Raw genomic sequence first — 27,261 nt, forward strand, 5'->3', positions numbered from 1 at the left:
GCTGTGCATTGCTGTTTGATTAAAAATCAGTGTTTTTATAAGCAGGAGATTATCACTACAGGACTCTGTCTGGTGCCTCCTAGTCAACTGCTCAGTGTACCCCATCCCAACCACTGACTAGCAGGTTTGTGTCAATGTACAGTGTACACAAAAAGCTCTCAGTGCCATGGATGAGGTTACACAAGGCTCAGGTTTCTGGGCACTGCTAGATCTGCAGCAGAGAAAACAGTGATTGTATAAAAATTACAGCATTGTAGGGTCTCTGCCCCCTGCTGCTTTCAGTTTACACAGGAAATAAATGGTGACAGAGTTCCTTTAACAGACTGCTACTTTAGCTTTGGAATGATGAATACAGTAGCAGACTCTTTGTTTGCACCCAAAATTGGAAGGATTTATAGACAGAAAAAAAAAAAAATCATGCAATATTTTTTGGAAGTTAATGAATGAAATTTTAAAACTTAATAATCTTGTACATAGGACTGTATACGAAAAGCCGGATTACTTACCGGTAATGCTCTTTTAATGAGTTCACGACAGCACCAAATGGAGGTATCGGATCCGCCCCATTTGGAACAGGAAACCCTACAGAAAGATAAAAGGGGGCGATCCGCCTTTCCTCCTCAGTTTTGTATTTCAGAGTACCAGGAGGACCGCCAAGACTTAGGCAATATTCTTGCATTTCTAGATTTTATTTCTTCATACTAGGAAATACACTTTGATATGTGGTGTATTTATCACTAATGTTATCATTATAGGGAGGGAAGTGAGCGGGTGCTGTCGTGGACTCATTAAAAGAGCATTACAGGTAAGTTATCCGGCTTTTTACCCTTCGCCATGACAGCACCCACTGGAGAGATTCCAGAGACCATCACCTGGGTGGGATCACCGTGCCAAGGACAGTCCTGCCAAAACTTAGGTCCGAAGTAGATGAAAGGTCAAGTCTATAGTGATTATAGAAGGTAGAAGGGGTTGACCAAATTGCCGCCTTACATATGGCCTCGATTAGAACGTCTCCCCTCTCGGCCCAGGAGGCTGCCACTGCTCTGGTGGAGTGTGTTCTGATGTTCTCCGGAGGATCTTCATTTTTCGCGGAGTAGGCTAAGCGAATGGCATCCCTGATCCATCGGGATATGGTGCTCTTCGTGACTCCGTATCCCTTTTTACAGCCCTGAAAAGATATGAACAGAGCCCTACACTGCCTCCAGCTCCTGGACCTCTCAATATATTTTAGGACAGTTCTTCTAACGTTCAAGGTGTGGAATTTCTGCTCCTCTGGAGTGGAGGGATCTCCAAAGAAGGTCGGGAGGAGTATTTCTTGATCTATGGAATTTTGTTGATACCTTAGGCAGGTATGAGGGGTCTGGTTTTAATATTAACCTATCCTGGTATATCTGAAAAAAGGCTGGGTCTCTGGATAGAGCCTGGATATCACTCACTCTCCTGGCAGACTTTAGTGCTACTAGGAGGGCCGTCTTGAGTGACAAACATTTTAGGGATATCGTGTCTATTGGTTCGAAGGGCTCTTCCATAAGGGAGTCTAAGACCAGATTTAAGTCCCATGCAAGGATTGGAGGTATGCGAACCGGAGTCATTCGTTCGCAAGCTGTAATAAATCGTGATATCCACTTATTTCCTGCTATATTTTGGCTGTACAGTGCCCCTAATGCGGACATTTGGACTTTTAGCGTGTTTACCGCCAGGCCCAAGTCCTTCCCTTCCTGTAGAAATTCCAAGATAGGAACTATCGGAATTTCTGTGGTATGAGGAGCTGTATGAAACTGCAGGAATTTTTTCCATATTCTTGCATAAATCTGGGTAGTGGACTGTTTCCTGCTCTGTAGGAGCATAGCAATCAGTGTCTCAGAAAACCCTCTTGATCTTCGTAGTTGCCTTTCAAATTCCACGCCGTCAAGTGTAAATTGTCCACTTGGGGGTGGAAAAACGGGCCTTGGGAAAGTAGGTTTAGGAATCGAAGGGAGAACCCAAGGATCTGACACCGAAATGGTTCGTAGCCATGAGAATCACGGTCTCTTGGGCCAGAATGGTGCTATCAAAATTACCCTCGCCTTGTCCTCTCTGATCTTCCGAATGACCTGTGGTAGGAGGATTATCGGAGGGAAGGCATATGCCAGGTTGAATTTCCATGAGGCCTGGAGGTCATCCAGTATGTCTGGATGATCTGACGGGGACAGGGAGGCAAATGCTTTTATCTGTCTGTTCTCTTTCGTGGCAAAGAGGTCCACCTGAGGTTGCCCCCATAGAGCTACTATGTCCTCGAAGATTTGGCGATTAAGGCACCACTCCCCTTGCCGAAGTGTGTGTCGGCTTAAGAAGTCTGCCTCTTGGTTGTTCTCTCCCCTGATATGGAGGGCCGAGAGGGACAACAAATAACTTTCGGCTAAGTTTAAGATTCTTCCTGCAGAAGACATCAGAGTCTCTGATCGAGTACCTCCCTGTCTGTTTATGTAGGCCACTGTGGTGGTGTTGTTCGATAGGATCCTGACATGCCTCTGTTGGAACTGTGGAAGAAAATGGTATAGAGCATAATATACCGCCGTCAGTTCTTTTAAATTAGACGAGTAGCCCAGCTCATCTCTATTCCACCTTCCTTGACAAAAGCTATTCCCCATACGGCCTCCCTAGCCGTGGGGGCTAGCGTCGGTGGTCAGGATACACGATGGTACTATAACCCATGGGACTCCTGCGGACAGATGGTTATCCTCTAGCCACCATTCTAGAGAAGCCAAGACATCCTGTGATAAGGTTATCTTGCTCTCGAGGTGACCACTATGTCGCCTGTCCTCTTGGAGGCTCTGATGCTGCACTGTGCGGATGTGAAAACGGGCCCACTGGACTGCCGGGGCACAGGAAGAGAGCGACCCCAATAGCGACATTGCCCCTCTCAGAGACATACGTGGTCTATTTATGGCTGCCTCCACCTTTTCTTTTGTGAGCGTAATCTTTACCTGAGGGAGTAGACATTTCTGGGTTGTAGAGTCTAACTGGAACCCTAAGAACATCTGACGAGATTGCAGAATGAGTCTGGACTTCTGGAAGTTGATGATTCAGCCTAGATCCTGCAAAGATGAGACCGCATCAGCCACACGTCTAGTACACTGGATGATCGAGTTCCCGATAATTAGGAAGTCATCTAGATAAGGCACGATTAGAGTGTCTTTCTGACGAAGATAGGCCATCACCTCTGCCATCACTTTGGTGAAGATCCTTGGCGCTGTAGAGAGGCCGAAAGGCATGGCCGCATATTGAAAATGACGTATCTTGCCTTCGAGTACTACTGCGACCCTTAGGTAACTTTGGTATCTATTATGAATAGGAAGATGATAGTAAGCATCTTTTAAGTCAATTCCTGCCATCACACAGTTTGGAAAGAGAAGTTTTATGGTGGATCTGATTGATTCCATTTTAAACTTAAAATTTTTTATAAACGTATTACGCTTCCTCAAATTTATGATCGTCCTAAATGTACCATCTGGTTTGGAAATTAAAAATAAAGGCGAGTAGAAACCTCTACCCTCTTGTCCCTCTGGGACTTCTACTAAAACCCCCTTGGATAGTACGCTCCGAATTTCTACTTCGAGGGCCTTTTGTTGTACTATAGAGTTAAGGCGAGTCATGATAAAGGAATCATAAGGGATTTGAAGGAATTCTATTTTCATTCGCTCTTTAATTAAACTTAGAATCCATGGACTTGAAGTTATTCGTTCCCATTTTGATGAAAAAAAACTTTAGTCTACCCCCTACTGGGGGGACTGATTTTTCAATATTTATTTTCCTTTCGGAATGTTGCACCTCTAAACATGCTACCCTTTTGCTTCTCTTCCTTTGTGGGCCATCTAGTTGGTCTGTCCGCTTGTCTCCTCCCAAACGGCCGCCTTTTAAAGGCTCTCCTGTAGAAAGGGATAGAAGAATCAGGGAAGGCCTTCTTCCTTTCTTTTGCTTTGGCGAGTATGTCATCTAGGGCTTTCCCAAAGAGAAACTCACCCTCGCACGGGGTTGCGCAAATCTTAGATTTTGATTGCGCGTCCCCCTTCCAGCTCTTCATCCATAGTGCCCCCCTGGCATTGTTAACAAGACCAGCTGATCTTGCTGCCAGCCACAGGGTGTCTGCCGATGCATCGGCCATGAAGGCTGCCGCCCCTCTAATTAATGGAATAGTGGCACGTAGTTTTTCCCTAGACACCTTCTGCTCGATCTGTTGATCTAATTGGGCCAACCATACGAGCATAGACCTGGCGGTGCATGTGCTGGCTTAAAAATGCCTGTGGTAGACTCCCAAGACCTTTTTAATGAAGACTCTGCTTTACGGTCTAGCGGGTCTGCCAATAAGCCTGCGTCCTCTACCAGAATAGTAGATTGCTTCGAGGTAGAGGCTACGACGGCATCAACCTTTGGAACGTTGGTCCATTTTAATAGCTCGTCATCGCTAAATGGGTATTTCCTCTTTGAGGCCGATGGGAGAAAACTTTTTTGATCGTGTTTTTCCCATTCTCTCTTCATTAGGTCCTTAACTGCCGGTATTACTGGAAACGCTCTCCTTTTCTTTTCCGCCAACCCCGCAAACATTATTTCTTGTGCGGTTTGGACGCCCTTTGTCTCCTCACACCCCATAGTGTTCCTCACGGATTTGACTAGGTTATCCACACTATCTAGGGGAAAGCATGAACGTCACTCAATGTCTGATGATGACGATGATGTGAGTGAGGAATCAGAGATTATCCCGTTCTTCCTCTGACTCTGAGCTGGGGGTCACTTGCTTTTTGCTCCTAGTCTCTGCGGGAGTACTGGCAGATAGCCTGTATCTCCTCCCTAATTATGGCCCGAATGTGATGATACTGCCGGCCCTTGTCTAGTTTCTCTGGTGCATTGCTTACAGAGCTTTTTAGGGTAGGAGTCAGGGAGAGACTGAGCGCATAAAGCGCATTCTTTGTTTGGATTTTTCTTTCTTCTTCGTCTGGAAGAGGGGAGATATGCCCAAAGGAGAGAGGGGGGGGGAGGAAAGTCGTAGTTACTCACCGGTTAACGGTATTTTTCGGAGTCCATGACAGCACCACCTGAGAGAGGGGATCCGCCCTCCAGGAACAGGAAATCCTACAGATACATAAGGGCTGCACCTCTCCCACGCATTAGTTGGTTTACAGAGCACAAAAGGACAATAATGGTTAATAGCATAAATTATATACAATACTCTACACAACTATCAATTATCCGTGTACATATAAGAGGAAGAAGTGCACACCCAAATTAAACTAAAGGGAGGGAATGTACGGGTGCTGTCGTGGACTCCGAAAAATACCGTTAACTGGTGAGTAACTACGACTTTATTCCGTCGACCATGACGGCACCACCTGAGAGAATTACAGAGAGTAATAATTACTTTAGGGAGGGACTACAGCCTGCAGAACCCTGACACCAAAGGAGAGGTCTGAGGAAGCACCCAGGTCTAGTCTATAATGGTTATAAAAGGTGCTCGGAGAGGACCAAGTAGCTGCCTTACATATTTGGTCGATTGAGACCTCCGATCTCTCTGCCCACGAAGTTGCCCTGGTGGAATGCGCCCTCAGCTTGCCAGGGGCCGGTTTGCCTTTTGAGGTGTATGCTAAAGAAATGGCCTCCCTAATCCATCTCGCTAGCAAACTTTTTGAAGCCCTAAGGCCCTTTCTAGTGCCCTGGTAGGAAAAAAATAAGGCATTATCTTTTTTCCAGGGGTCGGTAACTGTCAGGTACTCTAGGAGATATCTCCTAACGTCTAGCATGTGTAATTTCCTTTCCTTATCGTTCGTGGGATTAGGGAGGAAGGATGGAAGAACTATCTCCTGAGTTCTATGGAAACTGGAGGCTACTTTAGGCAGGTATGCTGGATCGGGTGTAAGAATTACCCTGTCATCCCTGAATTGTATGTAAGGAGGAAGTCTAGATAGCGCCTGGATGTCACTCACTCTACGGGCTGATGTCAACACTACCAGGAGAGCCACTTTAAGGGACAGGTTTTTCGTGGAAGCTGATGAAATAGGCTCAAACGGGGCCTCTGTCATGACCGTAAGGACTAGTTTAGATCCCATGGCATAAATTTATTTCTCACTATCGGTCTGGACCTGCCTGTTGCTTTAATAAACCTATTGATCCAATAGTTATTGGCGATGTTGCAGTTGAACAGTGCCCCAAGAGCCGACACCTGTACCTTGAGGGTGCTGGTGGAGAGTCCCATATCCAGACCTTTTTGCAAGAACTCTAAGATCTGCGCTATGGGAGTGGACTGTCCAGCTACTACCCCCGAGCTCTGAAGGAATCTTTTCCAGATCCTCACATAGATTTTTGTTGTAACCGGCTTTCTGCTTTTTAGCAGGGTGTTAATTAGGGCCGGGGAAAAACCTTTTTTTTTAGCAGTGCCCGTTCAAAATCCACGCCGTCAGATGTAGGCCAGCTACCCGAGGATGGTAAACTGGGCCCTGGGACCGGAGGTCTGGGATGTTTTTTAGGACCAAGGGTCGGATACCGACATGGTCCTCAGGCATGAGAACCATGCCCTCCTGGGCCAAAACGGGGCGATCACTATAATCCTTGCTTTGTCCTTGACTTTCCTCATCACCAGGAGTAGTAGAGCCAGGGGAGGGAAGGCGTATGCTAGCCTGAAGTCCCATTTGATTAGAAGAGCATCTACTGCCAGAGGGTTCTCCCTGGGATTCAGGGAGCAGAACTGCGGCACCTTCCTGTTCTATCTGGTGGCGAAGAGGTCCACTTCTGGCTGCCCCCATTTTTATACTATCTGGTTGAAGATTGTACGCTTTTAAAGACCATTCTCCTTGCTTTAGGATGTTGCGGCTCAGGAAGTCTGCCGTGGTGTTTTCCTTTCCTTTTATGTGCAGAGCTGATAAAGACAGGACATGTTGCTGTGCCCACTGGAACAGCCGTTCTGCTATCTCCATCAGGGGCTAGGACCGAGTGCCGCCTTGGTGGTTGATGTAAGCCACGGTGACCTAATTGTCGGAGAATATATGAACATGGTGCCCCTGTAGATACACAAAAAGATTTTTAACTGCCTTCTCTATGGCTGATAGTTCTTTCAGGTTGGAAGACATTTCCAACTGATGACTATCCCACAGGTCCTGAATTAAGGTTTCCCCCATGTGGGCCCCCCAACCCATAGGGCTTGCGCCCGTGGTGACTACCCGGGTTATGTTATATTCCCAGGGTACCCCTCTGGTTAGATTGTTCTCGTCTAGCCACCACTCAAGGGATCTCAAAGTCTGTTGGGACAGAGTCAACCGGCCTTCTAGATACCCGCCCAGGATTTTTTGGTGGCGTAAAACCTCGCTCTGTAGCACCCTTGTATGGAACTGGGCCCACCGGACCGCGGGGATGCAGGATGAGAGAGAACCCAGGAGGGACATTGCCTTCCTGAGAGACATGGAAGGGCAATTGGAGGCGTTCAAGATCTGCTGACGTAGGCGGGCCAATTTTTTGGGAGGAAGACAACATTCCTGATTCTGCGAATCAAGGATTAAGCCCAAGAACTGCTGGACCTTCATGAGCTGTAGACGGGACTTCTTGATGTTTAATAGCCACCCTAACCCCTCCAAAGCCAATTTTGCTTTCTGCAAATGATCCAGACAGTGGACTGCTGTTTTTCCTACTATAAGGAAGTCATCCAGGTAGGGGATTACTAGGATGTCTGCCTCCCGTAGATGGGCCATAACCTCCGCTATAACTTTAGTGAACACCCGGGGGGCAACTGCTATACCAAAGGGAAGGGCGACATATTGGAAATGCTGCAACGACCCCTCCAAATGAACTGCCACTCTAAGGAAATGCTGATGAGACGCATAGATGGGTATATAGTAATAAGCGTCCGTTAAATCCAATACCACCATAAAACAATTTTCAAACAGCAACTCTATTGTGGAGCTGACCATTTTGAAAGGTCGAATGACTAGGTATCTGTTAAGCGCCTTCAGATTAATTATGGTCCTGTAGGAATTATCCTGTATACGGATCAAAAATAGGGGGGAGTAGAAGCCTTCGCGCTTCTCTGCCTCTGGCACCTTTATCAGTACCCCCTTCTGGCATAGTTCAATAACTTCGGTTTCTAGGGCAGTCTGTTCCGCCAAGGAAGACCTAAGCGGAGTGGCTCTAAAGCTGCTCTGGGGGACACAGGCAATTTCGAGTTTTAGGCCTGCGGCCACCAACGCCGGGATCCAATTACTGTTCAAGATCCGCGACCAGGCTGGGTAGAAGGCCGATAGTCTACCTCCCACCGGGGCTTCTAGTTATTGGGGAGGTTTCTTGGACTCACGGGATGCTTCTTGGCGTCCCCCTCCAAACCGGTACCTTTTCTTTTCTTATCCTCCCATCTGCCCCGGTCCCCGGATGACCTCCTCCGAAAAAATCTCTTCCTAGCAAAGGGACGCCTATAGGAAGTGGTGGGTAGGGAAGGGAATTTCTTTTTATCATCGCCAGCCTTCTCCAGGAGTTCATCTAGGACTGGTCCGAATAGATATTCTCCCTCACATGGGATGGAGCAAAGCCGAGATCTGGCATGGATATCCCCGGGCCAGCATTTCAGCCATATAGCCGGTCGGGCTGCATTCGATAGCCCTGCGGCCTTGGCCGCCATTCTCGCAGAGTCTGCTGAAGCGTCGGCTAAAAAGGCTGCCGCATCCTGGATGGTAGGTAGAGTTTTTAAGATAGATTCCCTCGAGGCTCTGTCTACTAGCTGTGTTTCTAATTGGTCTAGCCAAACCATCATAGATCTGGCCGTGCAGGTAGCTGCGACCGCCAGTCTCAGGGTGCCAGCCGACATTTCCCATGTGCCTTTTAAGTAGGAGTCCGCCTTTTTATCCAGCGGATACTTCAAAGAAACCATGTCATCAGAATAGTGGTTTTTTGGATGCCTTAACCACTGCTACATCCAATCTCGGGGCTTTGTCCCACTTATTCACCACAGGGTCCTCAAAGGGATATCGCCGTTTAAAGGCTGGTGGTAGGGAGCCTTTTCTTTCCGGTTTCCTCCATTCTCTATTAAACGACAGGGTCCAAAATTTGATTAACGGGAACTACTTGCGTTTCCTGGGGTCTAAACCCCCGAACATTAGGTCCTGTGCTGACCGTTCAGGTCTGGCGTCTGTTACCCCCATGGTAGCCCTAACTGCCTTGACTAGTTTGTCCACTTGGTCAAGACCTAGGCAGAAACGGCTGGCGTCTTCCTCTGAAAAGGACGCGGAGGTGGAGGGTTCTGAGGAGTCTTCGTTCCCTCTAGGGTCTGCTGAAGAGCCTGACTGAGAAGCTCGCCCTCTTTCTCTTCCTAGACGACTCCCCTGGGATACGGATCTTAGGGCTTTAATCTCCCATCTGATTATTTCCCTTAGATTTGTAGCGAAGTCAGGGGTCTCTTCTGCCACCTACAGGAGGGGGGACAGAGCAGGAAGTATGCTTGTAACTTTTTGGGACTACGCCCCCCCTTTTTTTTTTACCGTCTTCCGTATGCATGACTGGCACAGACTTTTAGGGTAGGCATCCGGCAAGGGGCATTTACAAAGGGCGCATTCCCTGTTTTTTGCCTTGTCAGTACATTTCTTCCCCTATAGAAGGAATAACATAAGGGGGACACTGCGTCAGAGCACATTCACGAAGATCTCTTACCCTGAGCAGAAGGCGTAGGTACTGGATCACGGGGGGGGCGAGCTGGATCCTTCAGCCTGGAGGAACTTCTGTGGCCAGATTGTCCAGTTCGTTTCTTCTTCTGCTGGGAGCTGGTTTGGGACCTCTCTGAGGTACGTTCCTGCTTTGTCCAGCTGTGGCACGGGAGCTTCCGGCTCGTCCATCCTGCCCCTGAGCTTGAAGCCGCTCGGCAGTGCATCAGTGCCCTTCTCTCCCCCCGGAAATCCGGGTCCGCAGGTGACGTGGCCAGGGGCTGATTTTCGCCCCCCCCCCCCCATTTTCCCTGATGTCCACCCCGTGTGCCACGCCCCCCTGGGGAGAAAGCTGGCCGGCACCCGATTTCCGGTCTGGCGCCACCAGCCCCGCCCCTCGCTGCACCACTTCCGGTCCGGGCGCGCGGGGACGCGCAGGCCATCAACGCCACCGGCCCCGCCCCCCCGTGCCAATTTCGGTCCGGGCGAGGATGCGCAGACCACCGGCCCCGCCTCTCACCCGCGCCACCCCCGGTGCACGCGAGGATACGCAGGCCACCAGCGCTGCCGACACATAGCATTCCCCGGACGTCACCGAAGCGCAGCCGCATGACTCTGACCGGGATCCAGGGGAGGGGAGCCGCACCAGCCAGAATAAGGACCAGGATCCTGGGGGGAACTCTACTTACCTGCCGGCGCCGGCCCAAGAGATGGGCATCCACCGGACCCCGCTCCCACCTGCCCCGCACACTGCCGTGAAACCCTGCGCAGGTCACCGTGGCGCTTCCAGGGGACTCCGCACTGCCCAAGGTAGGAGACCCCCGCTACCTGAGTCGGACAGCCGGCCTGGGGATTCCTTGTCCATGATGGCATGATCTGTAGGGAATCCTGTCCTCCAGGAACAGGAAACCAACTGATGCGTGGGAGAGGTGCCGCCCTTATGTATCTGTAGGATTTCCTGTTCCTGGAGGGCGGATCCCCTCTCTCAGGTGGTGCTGTAATGGACGACCAAATAAATGTCAGCTTAATAGAGTATATGTATTGCACACTCACCCAGTGAAGCCTTTATTACCGGATCAGATGGCTGAGACCCCGTCCTGGGTCTTGACTCTCCCACCTCGCTCCTGCGAGCTGTGTCTGTCCTGGTAGCGCGGTCCCTGGAGGAGCTGCCCCCACAGCATCCCCTGCTGGAGCGTGTATTTCCCCTGGAGACGACATGGCTCTTTGCCGCTGGCCCACGACGCTTCTTTAAATAGTTCTTGCTGTCTGTTTTTTGTTTTTCGGAAGTCACTCCTCCTCCCCGGGTTTACCCGCGCCTGCGCAGTCGCGCTTCTCAGCCATCATGCCCTGGAAGTTCACCCATTATTTCCGGGGCTTAGGAGCATCTGCGCCGGCCGGCTGGCGCCATTGTGTGCGGCCTGCACCTCTTCCCACGCTGCCGCCACCACTGCTGCCTTCGCGCCACTGGCGCACTTACTGCTCCTGCAGCGGCGGCCCCTGCCTGGTGCCACTTGGCACACTCCTAGGTGAGACCGGGCGGCCCTTCCCGGACCCGGTCATCACCAGCCATCCGTCAGATGAGGGGGGAGACGTCTAACGGAATCTCCCCCGACGCTGCCTCTGGACCGCAGCCCCTGCCGTTCTCGTGGATACCGCACAGGCGGCGTGCATTTGGCCCAGGTATGTCTTCCTGAAGGATCTTGAAGTTCCCTGGAAACAGGAAACAAAACTAAGGAGGAAAGGCGGACCGCCCCCTTTTATCTTTCTGTAGGGTTTCCTGTTCCAAATAGGGCGGATCCGATATCTCCAGTAGGTGCTGTCGTGGCGAAGGGTAAAAACTAGGTAGGCTAGAGTTGAATTCTAGCACTATAGGTCCTTATTAGATGCACCTAGATAGTTATGACTAAATCCGGGCCATGTGTTCACTGGTCAGTCAGCTGGGAGCAGAGTGGGTTGTGTCTGAGCTGCAGAGACAAAGCAGAACATCCCTGAGAAGAGACTGCACAGGCCGTGTGTATAAAACTGCAAGCATCAGTGGTTTCTATGGACGATAGCGGTTGCGTGTAACCGAACTGGGACGAGCTGAGCCATGTACTGTATGAGTAGTCTGGATCTGTATTGTTTAGTTAGTGCCTGGACAAGGCTAGGGATTTTATACTTATGTATTATAGTGCTGTAGAGGGAAATGTGTTTTATCTTCTTGCTTTTTTGTTTTTTTCATTAAAGTTTTTTTGGTAGAGGAGTCACAAGACATGCTCAGGTGAAGGGGAGGAGTTATTATTCACACATGTGTTTTATTTGCATTACCTGTATTCTGAGCATAGGACCTGTTGAAGCGTATTGAGCGCAAAATGGCTGTTGTCCGTCTTCCAGCACATTGCTCCCGTGCCTATGCTGATGCCTTGTGTATGTGAAATAAAGTGATTTGATTCACATGAACGGTGAGTGCCATCCTATTTTTTCTTTCTCTTCACAATGAAATGTTCTGTTTTTTCAACATGGGATTGAGCACCCGTTCCAAGTGAGATTAAGGTGTTTTTTTATTAATGTGAAAAATATATGTGTAGACATCCAGGGTATTTTTCCACACAACGGTGCCGGATATCTATTTTCTCAATTTGTGGACAGTTATATATACTTTTTATCCTTGAGCACGTTTAGTGTTTTTACCCATGTGCACATTCACATAGTGAAAATAATTTTTCACTAGGTTCCTGTTGAAAATGGAGCCAAGCACCTTCCCTTTATCAAATGACATACTGGCAGGCTGGGAGAATGTAGACTCTTACTTCCTTGAATGTGAGAAGTCAGATGACATTTTGTCTTACAGCACTAAGCCATTGGAATTTAAATTGCAAGAAATAGCCGAACGAGAAATCAACCTTTTCTGGACGAATAATTCTTTACAATCGTATATGGACTGTGGCAGAGTACCGCGTGGATTGAGAGTTTTTAAACCTATGGCCCAGTTTCAGGATAATGTTTAATTTTCTGAAGAGTGGAATCGGATTCTATCAAAGTGTTCACAAGATCTCTTGAACTTAGTTTTACAACAGAATATTTCCAATTATGAACAGGTGAAAGTTGATCTGGACAAAACTAAGGAGGAATTAAAAACAAGATTGACAGAACAGCAATGGTCGACTTTGAACAAAAAATTGGATAAGGAATTTGCTTTCAAGACCTGGTGGGGGCATCACAACACATTAGGAGACCCCAACCGGAGGACTATAAAACATCCGGACTCCTTATCTATGTACTGGTCCAATATTTATGTTTCTCCCTCTCCCATATTGATAGTTCTGCTTCACATCACTTGTCATATCCATTGAATTTTTTCTGTGTTGTATTGTGCATAAATATGTGACTCTTCAGATTTTGTATTAGTCTAGCCTGAAGAAGAGACCTGAGTAGTCTCGAAAGCTTGCAATGTGTTACCATCTTTTCAGTTAGCCATTAAAAAGTATCAACCACTGAGGACTCTCAATTCTGAATAATAAATTAGTGATTTTGCAGACTGAGATCAAACAAAGAGAGATAAATTTATCCGAGATAAGCATGATTTTGTAAATAATCAGGTTTTTTCATGGAATAAGAATCTTCTCCGTTTAATCCTCGTTTCAAGAAAAGATACCCTAAAAGGGAAAGAGTTAAAACACAATGTAACAGAAAGGATTACTTAACAACGGACTCAGATTCTAGCGCTAATGAAGAAACCATTCACCCTGCACGTCCAGGTGATATGAGGAGTACACAGAATCCGCAGAGGAAAGAGGAGGCCCAAGCGGCAACCAACGGAAACGAAAACAAGTATCTTGGAAAACGTAACAGAAATTAACCCTGCAAGTGTTTCGGTCGTCAATTTAACCGATCGTGTTTTGGAGAAAAGACATTTTGTGGTATTATCCAAGGGTCTGAATTATTGTGTACCTCAGGACTTTGACATGGTTGAATTCCAAATAGACCTGTTCAAAGCCCTGAGGAAAATTCATTTGTATAAATCATTTGTGTCCAATGTTTCTTCAGAAGTTAATATTTGTCCTGGTGAGATTCCCTGCACCATTGGTCCTTTGGGATTTATGGCAGGCAGCGGATCATTAGCAGATATCAGAGATGATGCTTTGGCTCTATTGGATATTAATCCAGAGCCAAGGCATAATGCAGTGACACCTAATACATATGATCCGTTTCAGGGAGGGTGCAGTTCATCTTACATGCCTCCCATCTCCCCAGGCAATGTTGTAGATTTGTTCGGCATGAAAGTAGTGATTTAGAAGCACAAATATACCAGAAACAAACCTCTAATCTGACAATAGACGAAAGACAGGCAATTAAAGAAATACAGGGATGGTCGGATGTAATTGTACGCTGCGCTGACAAGGGAGGTAACGTAGTTTTATTAAAAAAAAATAGTTACGTTATGGAAGCGAATAGACAACTATCTGATTCTTCGACCTATTCCAAACTAAAAAGTGATCCAACGAATAGGTATAAAGAATTACGATCCTTTCTAAAAAAAACAGGTGGAGGCGGGTAATGTGCTGTCTAAACGGAAAGCTGAAAAATTATTTTCTGAGTATCCACGGAAGGCTCATTGGTATCACATCCCGAAAATACACAAGTCTGGTTCTAAACCCCCTGGCCGCCCCATAGTGTCCGGGATAGGATCCCTCACTGAGCCCCTATCCCAATATATAGATTGGTTATTGCGACCCCTTCTAAAAGAGATTCCTTCCTACATTAAAGACTCTAAAGATTTTGTTGCGGTGATAAAGGAAATTTGTTGGCAGGAAAATTTTCAGATGGCCTCTATAGATGTCGAAAGCTTGTATACTAGAATCCCCCACGAAAGTGGGGTCGATTCAGTAAGACAGGTTTTGCAGAGCTCTGGAAAAGATCCAGAGACCATTAATTTTATTACTGATGGCCTTAAATTTATTCTTACCCACAATGTGTTTCAATTTGACAATAGTTGGTATAGGCAGATAGAAGGCACAGCGATGGGTACGCCCGTCGCGTGTACATTTGCTAATCTATTTTTAGCGGTCTTAGAAGAAAAAGTGATATATGCAACTACTAATCCTTTTTTGAAACATATAAAACTTTTCATCCGTTATGTGGACGATATTTTTATAGTTTGGGATGGATCCAGAACAGATTTTGATTCATTTGTGGAATTTCTGAATTTGCATAATTGTATGAACATGAAATTTACATCTCATTTTGGGGGTTCCCAGATAGATTTTTTGGATGTCAGATTATCATTGGAAAGTGGAATTTTTCGCACGGAAATTTTTCGCAAACCATCAGCAACTAATTCTCTCTTGCATTATAATAGCGCACACCCTTATTATGTTAAAAATTCCCTACCTTTCAGTCAATTTCTCAGACATAAAAAATTCAATAGCCATGAGGAGGGTTTTCGCAAACAAGCAGGTGAACTACACAGCAGATTCAGAGAGGTTACCCTGTGTCTATTTTAGACTCAGCCATATCAAGGGTTAATGATTTAGTGATCACTAATAAAGCAGAAAGCAAAAAGAAAAACGTTTCGTGCTTAGTTTTACCTTCAACTCTATGGACAAACATATTAGAACTGTAATCAGACAGAACTGGCATCTTTTGGAAGGTGATAGAGATTTATTGGATGTGGTCGGCAGAGGTCCCCTGTTTTCAAGTCAACAGAGTACTAATCTCCGAGATTTGCTGGTAAAAAATAGATATCAGGATAAACGGAACAATTGGTTGGAATCCGGTAGTCCAGTAGGGAACTACAAGTGCAAGAATTGTCCTTGGTGCCCCTTTAAGCTGAGTGGAAAAACTGTAAAAATGGGATCTGTGTATCACGAGGTAAAAGCATTTGTCTCATGTAAAACTGCCTTTGTGGTTTATGTCCTATTTTGCCCATGTGGTTTTTTCTACATTGGCAAAACAATTTGGCCTCTTTACATCAGGTTTAGAGAACATTTTAATTCAATTACCACAGGAAAAGGAGTCCCTAGATTTATAGAACACATGAGGAAAATCCATGGTGGAAATGCGGAGGCACTGCGTTTTGCTGGTATTGAAAGAGTTTCTGCACCGCAATATGGAGGGAATCATGATAAGCGTCTTTTGCAGGTTGAAGCTAGATGGATTCTCCGCACTAAAGCCACAGGTCCATTAGGGTTAAATGAAAAGGTAGATATGGCTGTATTCCTTTGAATATTTAATATCAAAAAATTAAAAAAAAAATTTGTTTTGAAAATTTTTTTTTTTTTAATTGTATTATAGTGCTGTAGAGGGAAATGTTTTTTATCTTCTTGTTTTTTTTCATGAAATAGTTTTTTTGGTAGAGGAGTCACAAGACATGCTCAGGTGAAGGGGAGGAGTTATTATTCACACATGTGTTTTATTTGCATTACCTGTATTCTGAGCATAGGACCTGTTGAAGCGTATTGAGCGCGAAACGGCTGTTGTCCGTCTTCCAGCACATTGCTCCCGTGCCTATGCCGATGCCTTGTGTATGTGAAATAAAGTGATTTGATTCACATGAACGGTGAGTGCCATCCTATTTTTTCTTTCTCTTCACAATGAAATATTCTGTTTTTTCAACATGGGATTGAGCACCTGTTCCAAGTGGGATTAAGGTGTTTTTTTAATTAATGTGAAAAATATATGTGCAGACATCCAGGGTATTTTTCCACACAACGGTGCCGGATATCTATTTTCTCAATTTGTGGATACTTGTGGTTTTGTTTTGATGCTGTAGAAATATGTGGAACTAAACACTATTCCATTTGTGCTATAAAAACCCTGTGGGTTTGTGTTCCAAGCAGTTACCCGAGAGCATGAACCCCTATAGCGCATACAAATGTGAGCGACATCCTGTGGCTGGGCTGTAACATTTGTGAGGTTACATACATCACCTTGTAGATATTCCATATGTTCTCACACTGAATGAGAGGTTTGTGGCTAGATAACTACAGAATGTAAAATACATAGAGAGAGCTCAAGCTTGGAAAATGGCAAGAATCCCAAGCAAAAATTTAGGTTATCCAATGGTGAACTTGTGAATTGGGTATAGTTTTGGGAGCAATATGAAAGATAAGTCTTGATTCAGTTCATAGCAATCCGTGATCCTTGAATGGGCTTCCTATAACAAAGTCATGTATTAGGCTCACTAACAAGTTCCTGACTATACTTTGACTCCGCAAAAACTCTTACTGTTTCTCTTATTCATTCTTGTCTGGTCTATTGTAACTCTCTTCTAATCGGTCTCCCTCTTACCAAACTCTCCCCTCTCCAATCCGTCCTGAATTGCCATCCAGGATCATATTCCTCACCAATCGTTACACCGATGCCTCTACCTTGTGCCAGTCATTACACTGGCTACCCATCCACTCCAGAATTCAGTATAAACTTATTACCCTCACCCACAACGCCCTCCATGACTCAGCACCACCCTATATCTCCTCCCTTGTTTCAGTATACCATCCTACCCGCGCCCTCTGTTCTGCTGATGACCTGAGGTTAGCATCCTCAATAATCAGAACCTCCCACTTCCGTCTCCAAGACTTTACACATGCTGCGCCAATTCTTTGGAATGCATTTCCCAGGTCAATACGATTAGTCCCCAATCCCCACAATTTTAAGCGTGCCCTGAAAACGCATTTATTCAGACTGGCCTACTACCTCAACACATTAACCTAATCTATCCCTGGGTGGCACAGTCAAAAGTTTTACCATAACCAGGTTCCCCGCATCATGTTCCCACATGCTTTATGCATCCATTAGCCCTGTGTCTGTACTGTTACTTAACATTATGGCTGGTCCAAACAATCAGAGCAACTGTTACCACCCACCTTTCGTGTCTCCCTCTTTCCTCATAGACTGTAAGCTTGCGAGCAGGGCCCTCATTCCTCTTGGTATTTGTTATAATCTATGTGATTATTATGCTGTAATGTCTATTGCCTGTACAAATCCCCTCTGATATGTAAAGTGATGCGGAATACATCAGCGCTATAATAAAATTTATTATTACTACTACAGGTCATCCCTGATTGTAGTAATAGGATGAAGGTCAAAGGCAATGATCAGCTACACTAATAGAAAAAACACTCATCACAACACATTACTCAACAGCTAGATGTTAGCTTAGGTTTAATAAAGTTGTGATATTTATGATCTATTTAATCGCTGCCAATAAAAAAAGTATAAGAATTTTATACAGTGTTTGTGATGGCATGTGCGTATTTATGTAGAAAATTAAGTACAAGTTTCCTAGGAGCAGCAGCTATTCCGTTGGATGGACAGACTATTTTTTCTTTAGCAATTCAGTCATTTCTGGGACTGCCTGCAAAAAAACAAACACAAAGTTAATGATAATATATAACCCCTGTACACAGGTCATCTGGTCAAAAATCTGAGTGTGAACCACAGCAGCCCCTCTGTGGAAGGGTGAGGATCAATCAAACTGAATTTTATCTGTCTAGTTGAAAGTCAGCAGCTTTCAGATACTAAAACAATAAAAACTTACTATGCTTTATAATTTAATTTTGCTAATTTTTTTTTTTTTTTTTTTTTTTAATTTAGAAAAAAAATGTTCTGGAAAACAAAGTTTAAAAAAAAAAAACCGACCACCACATTTATAAAATTAGATTGGTTTAAAGAGGTGTTCCGGCTCTGCTCACTTCCACATCAGAAAGTGTGAGATGATGGTGACAACAGATTAGTGCCAGGTTGTGCGTCGAGCTGCTTTTGTGCACCCGTCATTCTATGGTGCATGATACCTGCCGATTGCCCAGTAGATGTATTCAGTCACCAGTCCCGTTCATCTCCTGATATAGAAGTGAGTGGAGCAAGGATAACACTTTAATGGGTAAGTAACTAAATTAGGGCAGTACTTTTTTAATCCAATACTCAGTTTAATTATACAGGAAAGCAGTGCACATACTTGGATAGATGTCAACTGGTTGCACGGTCTAACCTTTACTATAGCCACATGTGTACATATGAGTAGTGTGTAGAAGGGTGGTCCTCAATGAAAACAAATCAATTATTTACAATATCTGTTTCCATCACGTGGAATTAATGTGCTGCTACAAAATTTATGGAGAAAATAGTCTACATGTTGTACTCTAAGTGAGCATGGCTTGGATCCTGCCAGCAGGCGACAGTTCAGGAGCCGCATTAAGTGCTGGCACTGCCACCTGCTGTTCCCTGTAGAGCACAGAAAGGCCTATAAGGCAAGCAATAGTGTATCCTGGAAGCAATGTCAAGGACAAGTCAGATATTGCTGATATTATATAGACAAACTGGTTGTATTAAGTTATGTACTCGGGCATATAATTATATTTTATATATTAGGCACTTTACACATGTGAGACATCACTATACATGGCACAATGAAGCACATAGCACCGATCTGAAAGAGACTGATCCAAGTTCATCACTTGCCGAGGTTTTTTTAAAGTCACTTTTCTATTTGTCATGTTGAATTCATTGAACTTTTTGTGCAATATATTTCAAAATGGCACTTATGGTTCTTTAATTATGTGCAAGATTAAAAAAATGCTCTTCATTTTTTCTTTAACCTTATTTATTGCATGATCCACCAAAATGTCACAAAATTTGTGAAAAAATTTCAGACTTGCATAATATTACTCCAGGGGGAGGGAAATAGGTTACATTTGCACAAAAAAAGTGCAACTTTTTATTTAACCCCTTCACGACTTTGGACAGAGGCACATCCAAGATCTTGTCCTTGCATTTGATGCGGGCTCTGGTGCTGAGTCCACATATTTCCCTGCATGCAGTTGTGGCCAAAAGTATTGACACCCCTGCAATTCTGTCAGATAATACTCAGTTTCTTCCTGAAAATGATTGCAAACAAATTCTTTGGTATTATCATCTTCATTTAATTTGTCTTAAATGAAAAAACACAAAAAGAATTGTCCTAAAGCCAAATTGGATATAATTCCACACCAAACATAAAAAAAGAGGGTGGACAAAAGTATTGGCACTGTTCGAAAAATCATGTGATGCTTCTCTAATTTGTGAAATTAACAGCACCTGTAACTTACCTGTGGAACCTAACAGGTGCTGGCAATAACTAAATCACACTTGCAGCCAGTTGACATGGATTAAATTTGACTCAACCTCTGTCCTGTGTCCTTGTGTGTAGCACATTGAGCATGGAGAAAAGAAAGAAGACCAAAGAACTGTCTGAGGACTTGAGAAACCAAATTGTGAGGAAGCATGAGCAATCTCAAGGCTACAAGTCCATCTCCAAAGACCTGAATGTTCCTGTGTCTACCGTGCGCAGTGTCATCAAGAAGTTTAAAGCCCATGGCACTGTGGCTAACCTCCCTAGATGTGGACGGAAAAGAAAAATTGACAAGAGATTTCAACGCAAGATTGTGCGGATGTTGGATACAGAACCACGAATAACATCCAAACAAGTTCAAGCTGCCCTGCAGTCCGAGGGTACAACAGTGTCAACCCGTACTATCCGTCGGCGTCTGAATGAAAAGGGACTGTATGGTAGGAGACCCAGGAAGACCCCACTTCTTACCCCAAGACATAAAAAAGCCAGGCTGGAGTTTGCCAAAACTTAGCTGAAAAAGCCTAAAACGTTTTGGAAGAATGTTCTCTGGTCAGATGAGACAAAAGTAGAGCTTTTTGGGCAAAGGCATCAACAGAGTTTACAGGAGAGAAAAAAAAAAAAAAAAAAAAAGGAGGCATTCAAAGAAAATAACACGGTCCCTACAGTCAAACATGGCGGAGGTTCCCTGATGTTTTGGGGTTGCTTTGCTGCCTCTGGCACTGGACTGCTTGACCGTGTGCATGGCATTGTGAAGTCAGAAGACTACCAACAAATTTTGCAGCATAATGTAGGGCCCAGTGTGAGAAAGCTGGGTCTCCCTCAGAGGTCATGGGTCTTCCAGAAGTACAATGACAAAAAACACACTTCAAAAAGCACTAGAAAATGGTTTGAGAGAAAGCACTGGAGACTTCTAAGGTGGCCAGCAATGAATTCAGACCTGAATCCCATAGAACACCTGTGGAGAGATCTAAAAATGGCAGTTTGGAGAAGGCACCCTTCTAATATCAGGGACCTGGAGCAGTTTGCCAAAGAAGAATGGTCTAAAATTCCAGCAGAGCATTGGAAGAAACTCATTGATGGTTACCGGAAGCGGTTGGTCAGTTATTTTGGCTAAAGGTTGTGCAACCAAGTATTAGGCTGAGGGTGCCAATACTTTTGTCTGGCCCATTTTGGGAGTTTTGTGTGAAATGATCAATGTTTTGCTTTTTGTTTCATTCTCTGTGTTTTTTTCATTTAAGACAAATTAAATGAAGATAATACCAAAGAATGTGTTTGCAATCATTTTCAGGAAGAAACTGATTATCTGACAGAATTGCAGGGGTGTCAATACTTTTGGCCACAACTGTATGACAGTCAATCTGATCAGCTGTCATGTACGTCTAAACAGCTACAGGTAAATCTGAGATCCACCAGCGGCTGTTTAACAGCGGCATTTAACACACATCTGACAGAAATGTATTACAAGACCTGCCCTTCAGCACACCTGTCACGTGATAGCGTGGTGCCAATAGGTTGTCATCACAGCTGAAGGTCTGAAGAAGACCCCCATGCCTATCATTGTAAATCATGATTTCTGTAGCAGATTGTGATTTTTGCCATGTGTAGCACAGGAAAATCTGATGATGATCGCAGCTTCAAGTCTCCTAAGGCTTATATTGAAACGAGTAAAAGGTTTTAACACACAGGCATATATATATATATATATATATATATATATATATATACACACACAGTCATGGCCAAAAGTATTGACACCCCTGCCATTCTGTCAGATAATACTCAGTTTCTTCCTGAAAATGATTGCAAACACAAATTCTTTGGTATTATCTTCATTTAATTTGTCTTAAATGAAAAAACACAAAAGGAATTGTCCTAAAGCCAAATTGGATATAATTCCACACCAAACATAAAAAAGAGGGTGGACAAAAGTATTGGCACTGTTCGAAAAATCATGTGATGCTTCTCTAATTTGTGTAATTAACAGCACCTGTAACTTACCTGTGGCACCTAACAGGTGTTGGCAATAACTAAATCACACTTGCAGCCAGTTGACATGGATTAAAGTTGACTCAACCTCTGTCCTGTGTCCTTGTGTGTACCACATTGAGCATGGAGAAAAGAAAGAAGACCAAAGAACTGTCTGAGGACTTGAGAAACCAAATTGTGAGGAAGCATGAGCAATCTCCAGGCTACAAGTCCATCTCCAAAGACCAGAATGTTCCTGTGTCTACCGTGTGCAGTGTCATCAAGAATTTAAAGCCCATGGCACTGTGGCTAACCTCCCTAGATGTGGACGGAAAAGAAAAATTGACAAGAGATTTCAACTCAAGATTGTGCGGATGTTGGATAAAGAACCTCGACTAACATCCGAACAAGTTCAAGCTGCCCTGCAGTCCGAGGGTACAACAGTGTCAACCCGTACTATCCGTCGGTGTCTGAATGAAAAGGGACTGTATGGTAGGAGACCCAGGAAGATCCCACTTCTTACCCCGAGACATAAAAAAGCCAGGCTGGAGTTTGCCAAAACTTACCTGAAAAAGCCTAAAACATTTTGGAAGAATGTTCTCTGGTCAGATGAGACAAAAGTAGAGCTTTTTGGGCAAAGGCATCAACATAGAGTTTACAGGAGAAAAAAAGAGGCATTCAAAGAAAAAAACACGGTCCCTACAGTCAAACATGGCGGAGGTTCCCTGATGTTTTGGGGTTGCTTTGCTGCCTCTGGCACTGGACTGCTTGACCGTGTGCATGGCATAATGAAGTCTGAAGACTACCAACAAATTTTGCAGCTTAATGTAGGGCCCACTGTGAGAAAGCTGGGTATCCCTCAGAGGTCATGGGTCTTCCAGCAGGACAATGATCCAAAATACACTTCAAAAAGCACTAGAAAATGGTTTGAGAGAAAGCACTGGAGACTTCTAAGGTGGCCAGCAATGAGTCCAGACCTGAATCCCATAGAACACCTGTGGAGAGATCTAAAAATTGCAGTTTGGAGAAGGCACCCTTTAAATATCAGGGACCTGGAGCAGTTTGCCAAAGAAGAATGGTCTAAAATTCCAGCAGATCATTGTAAGAAACTCATTGATGGTTACCGGAAGCGGTTGGTCGCAGTTATTTTGGCTAAAGGTTGTGCAATCAAGTATTAGACTGAGGGTGCCAATACTTTTGTCTGGCCCATTTTGGGAGTTTTGTGTGAAATGATCAATGTTTTGCTTTTTGCTTCATTCTCTTTTGTGTTTTTTTCATTTAAGACAAATTAAATGAAGATAATACCAAAGAATTTGTGTTTGCAATCATTTTCAGGAAGAAACTGAGTATTATCTGACAGAATGGCAGGGGTGTCAATACTTTTGGCCATGACTGTATATACATACACACACATTTTATTATATATATTACATACATACACACAGACATATACATACAAACACATACATACACTCCCTGACAGAAGTTATGTCGCTTATCCATGTTATGTAAATAAAAGCTTATAACCTGACGTTAAATTCATCCATTGGTTGTATAAATTATTCTTTTGAAAGCTGAAACCCTCCGAAATGTGGTTTAGGTTAAGAGAATAAATTGCCATCAATGCAGAAATATTGATCATTTAATGGACACAGAATGGTCAGATTTTGGCAAGACAAAAGTTTTGTTGCCTGGTCATATAATGCACCCAATCCTAGTGTACATCCTCACCTGTGCTCAATAAATTATCGGTTAATTAGTGGGCGTGTATAAAAAGAAACCCAGCACCCCAGACCTTCACTTGAGCTGCAACTTGAGCTCTGACAACATGCCAAAATCCACCCTGCGACCAAAGCCTGGATAATCAAGAGGCTGAAGACCAGATCCACTGCAGAGGTGGCTGGCACCTTTAAAGGTGTCTCAGTGTCAAGTACAAAGAATTAAATTGATGGGATAAGTGTCCAAAATAGCAACATAAACTTGTGCATTTATTGAAGATGTAATGACAGCCATCTCCCCAGTACCTTTACCTGACATGCATGCCCATATCTTCAATGACTGTGGAAATCTGCATGCTCTCTTCAGGCAGTCACCTTTATAAATCTCATTGGAACGGCACCAAACAAAAGTTTCAGCATCATCACCTTGACCAATGCAGATTCGCAATTAATCACTGAATATGACTTTCACCCCAGTCCACGATTGCTTTTCCTTAGCCCATTGTAACCTTGTTTTTTTCTGTTTAGGTGTTAATGATGGCTTTCGTTTAGCTTTTCTGTATGTAAATCCCATTTCCTTTAGGCGGTTTCTTACAGCAGAGTCACAGACGTAGACTCCAGTTTCCTCCCATTCGTTCCTTGTTTTGTTGTGCATTTCCTGTTTTGGAGACATATTGCTTTAAGTTTCCGGTCTTGATGCTTTGATGTCTTCCTTGGTCTACCAGTATGTTTGCATTTAACAACCTTCCCATTTTGTCTGTATTTGGTCCAGATTTTAAGACACAGCTGACTGTGAACAACCAACATCTTTTGCAACATTGCGTGATGATTTACCCTATTTTAAGAGTTTGATAATCCCCTCCTTTGTTTCAATTGACATCTCTCGTGTTGGAGCCATGATTCATGTCAGTCCGCTTGGTGCAACAGCTCTCCAAGGTGTGCTCACTCCTTTTTAGATGCAGACTAACGAGCAGATCTAATTTGATGCAGGTGCTCGTTTTGGGAATAAATTTATAGGGTGACTCCATAATTTTTTCCCTATGCTTGGTTTAAAAAAGTAACCATTACTGACTACCACATTTTTTGTTCTTGATTTCTTTTAGTGTTTCTTAAAGCCAGAAAGTTGCCATTTGAATTGACTTTAGTTTTGTGCCATGTCTGTGATCTGCTTTTTTTTTCTACAAAATTAAACAACTGAATGAACATCCTTCAAGGCCAATGATTCCATAATTTTTGCCAGGGGTTGGATGAGAGTCAAAATGAGAAAACAAATCCAAAAAAATCACCTTTTCTGAATTGGCAAGATTAATTTTGCAAATTATGGTGGAAAAATAGGTATTAGACCTACCGGTAATGATGTTTCCAGGAGTCCATCCTGACAGCACTATGGAGGACGTCCTCCTCCTCCTTACAGGGACAGGAAAGCACACGAGAGGTTAAAAGGCCATGTCCCACCCCCTTTCCCTCAGTGATTTGACAAGTACCACAAGGTGGATGATGCTAGTAACGGTTTAATGAAACAATCATATTACAGCATATGACATAACATAATACAACATAGTATAACATAACAGGGAGGGAACTACCCGTGCTGTCAGGATGGACTCCTGGAAACATCATTACCGGTAGGTCTAATACCTATTTTCCAGGACGTCCACCTGACAGCACTATGGAGAGTACCAAAGCACCTCCTCAGGGTGGGATTACTGCTTGGAGAACTTTTCTCCCGAATGCGGTTTGTTGGCCAGCTAACACATCTAGTTTGTAGTGTTTGCAGAATGTATTAAGACTAGCCCAGGTTGCCGCTCGACAAATTTGATCAACTGACGCCCCCGCCCGCTCGGCCCATGAGGCCGATACCGCCCTTGTAGAGTGGGCTTTTAAGGAATCAGGCGGGCTGGCGCCTTCAGCCTGGTAAGCATCCGAGATTACTGAGGTAATCCAACGCGCTATGGACGCCTTAGAGGCCTTCTTCCCTTTATTCCTACCACCAAAGAGAACGAACAGGTTCGGGTCGATACGCCAACTATTGGTGGCCTCTAGGTATTCTATAACTGCGCGCCTCACGTCTAGCGAGTGGAGCCGCCGCTCCTTCTCATTTCGGGGATTATCGCAGAAAGAGGGTAACACTACCTCCTGGTTCAGATTTCTTGTAGAGGCTACCTTCGGGGTAAATGCCGGGTCTAACCTTAGGATTATCCTATCCTCTCTTATCTGGAGGTATGGATCCTTAGTGGATAGGGCCTGGATCTCCCCTATTCTTTTGGCCGTGGTAATGGCTACTAGAAAGGCCGTTTTACGAGTGAGAGCAGGGATGGCTATCTTCTCACTAAGGGCGAAAGTGTCCGAGCAGAGGAACCGAAGTACCAGGCCCAGGTCCCATGGCGGGGTGAGCTGCCTAATCGTGGGGCGCAGGCGCTGTGTGGCTTTTATAAACCTTATCACCCAGGGATGTGCAGCTAACTGATAATCATAGAAGGCGCTCAAAGCTGAAACCTGGACTTTTAGAGTACTGGGCTTGAGGCCTTTATTAAAACCTGCCTGCAGGAACCCTAGTATGTTAGGGAGATCCGGGGTACCTGCCACGAGCCCGGACCTGCCACCCTCCAAACAGAATCTCTTCCATATCTTCCGATAAATTGCCGACGTCACCGGCTTCCTGCTGGCCTGTAGGGTGGATATGACCTGCTCCGACAATCCTTTTGCCTTCAGGATGTCCCTCTCAGGATCCAAGCCGATAGAGGAGTCTTGCTGGGTCCGGGTGGTGGATCGGGCCCTGGTGGATGATGTTCTCCCACAAGGGCAGCTCGACTGCATCTTCTACTGCCATGGCTCCCAGAAGGGAAAACCAGCTTCTCCTCGGCCAGTATGGCACTATCAATATCACTCTTGCGTGGTCCTCGCGTATCTTTCTGAGCACTGCCGGTATGAGGGCCAGTGGTGGGAACGCATAAGAGAGGGATTCTCCCCAAGTCTGACTCAGGGCGTCTACGCCCTCTGGATGGTCCATCGGATTTAGGGAGTAGAATCTGGGAACCTTCGAGTTCTTGCGGCTTGCGAAGAGATCTATACTGGGGTTCCCCCAGCGCTGACAAAGCTGGTTGAAGATCTCTATGTTCAATTCCCACTCTGTCGGGTGGATCTGTTGTCTGCTCAGGTAGTCCGCCACTTCGTTTTGGGAACCCTCTAGATGTACCGCGGTCACGGATCGAACTGTCCGTTCTGCCCACGTGAATATCTTTTCCGCCAGTGCCTGTAGTGGTTGATGCCTGGTTCCTCCTTGGTGTTTCAGGAATGCCACTGTCGTTGTATTGTCGGATAAAATGCGAACATGACGACTCTTTAGTACCGACCGGTTTCTCCGCAACGCTTCCCAGACCGCGAAGAGTTCCTTGAAATTGGAGGATCTGGCCTTGATGCTTGCTGGCCACTTCCCCTGGAAGATCTTCCCTTCTATGTGGGCTCCCCATCCCCACGCACTTGCGTCTGTGGTGACTACCACGTATGGAGAGGTTGTCCAATGCACGCCCACCTGAAGGTTCCTGGCCTGTAACCACCAGCGAAGGGACTCCTTTACTCGTCCTGAGAGTCTTAGGGGTTTGTCTAGCGACGCCTGAGTCATGTCCCACCTCGCGAGAATTTCTCTTTGTAACAACCGCGAGTGGAATTGGGCCCAACGGACACACTGGATGCAGGCCGTCATGAGGCCCAGGACCTCCATTGCTTCCCTTATGGAGCATTGACGCTTCAACAGACCTCTGGTTCTGGCCTGAATGGACTTCTGCTTCTGCTCGGGTAGCCAGGATATTCTGTCGGCTGAGTCTAGGAGGACTCCCAGGAATAC

The 27,261-nt window shown here is 45.1% G+C and overlaps 1 protein-coding gene across 1 annotated transcript in view; it reads right to left on the reverse strand.

The window, feature by feature from the left end:
* Positions 1–17,760: 17,760 nt before the first annotated feature.
* ETFA (electron transfer flavoprotein subunit alpha) overlaps positions 17,761–27,261 on the reverse strand; it is an 82,545-nt gene continuing 73,044 nt past the window's right edge. The window contains exon 12 of the mRNA XM_073579345.1: positions 17,761–17,982. Within this exon, the coding sequence (XP_073435446.1) occupies positions 17,944–17,982 (39 nt within the window). The 3' untranslated portion in view covers positions 17,761–17,943. The remainder of the gene's footprint in view (positions 17,983–27,261) is intronic.

The sequence above is a fragment of the Dendrobates tinctorius genome, unplaced genomic scaffold (genome assembly GCF_039654945.1).
Source record: "Dendrobates tinctorius isolate UK_male_01 unplaced genomic scaffold, ASM3965494v1 ptg000062l, whole genome shotgun sequence".
Taxonomy (NCBI): domain Eukaryota; kingdom Metazoa; phylum Chordata; class Amphibia; order Anura; family Dendrobatidae; genus Dendrobates; species Dendrobates tinctorius.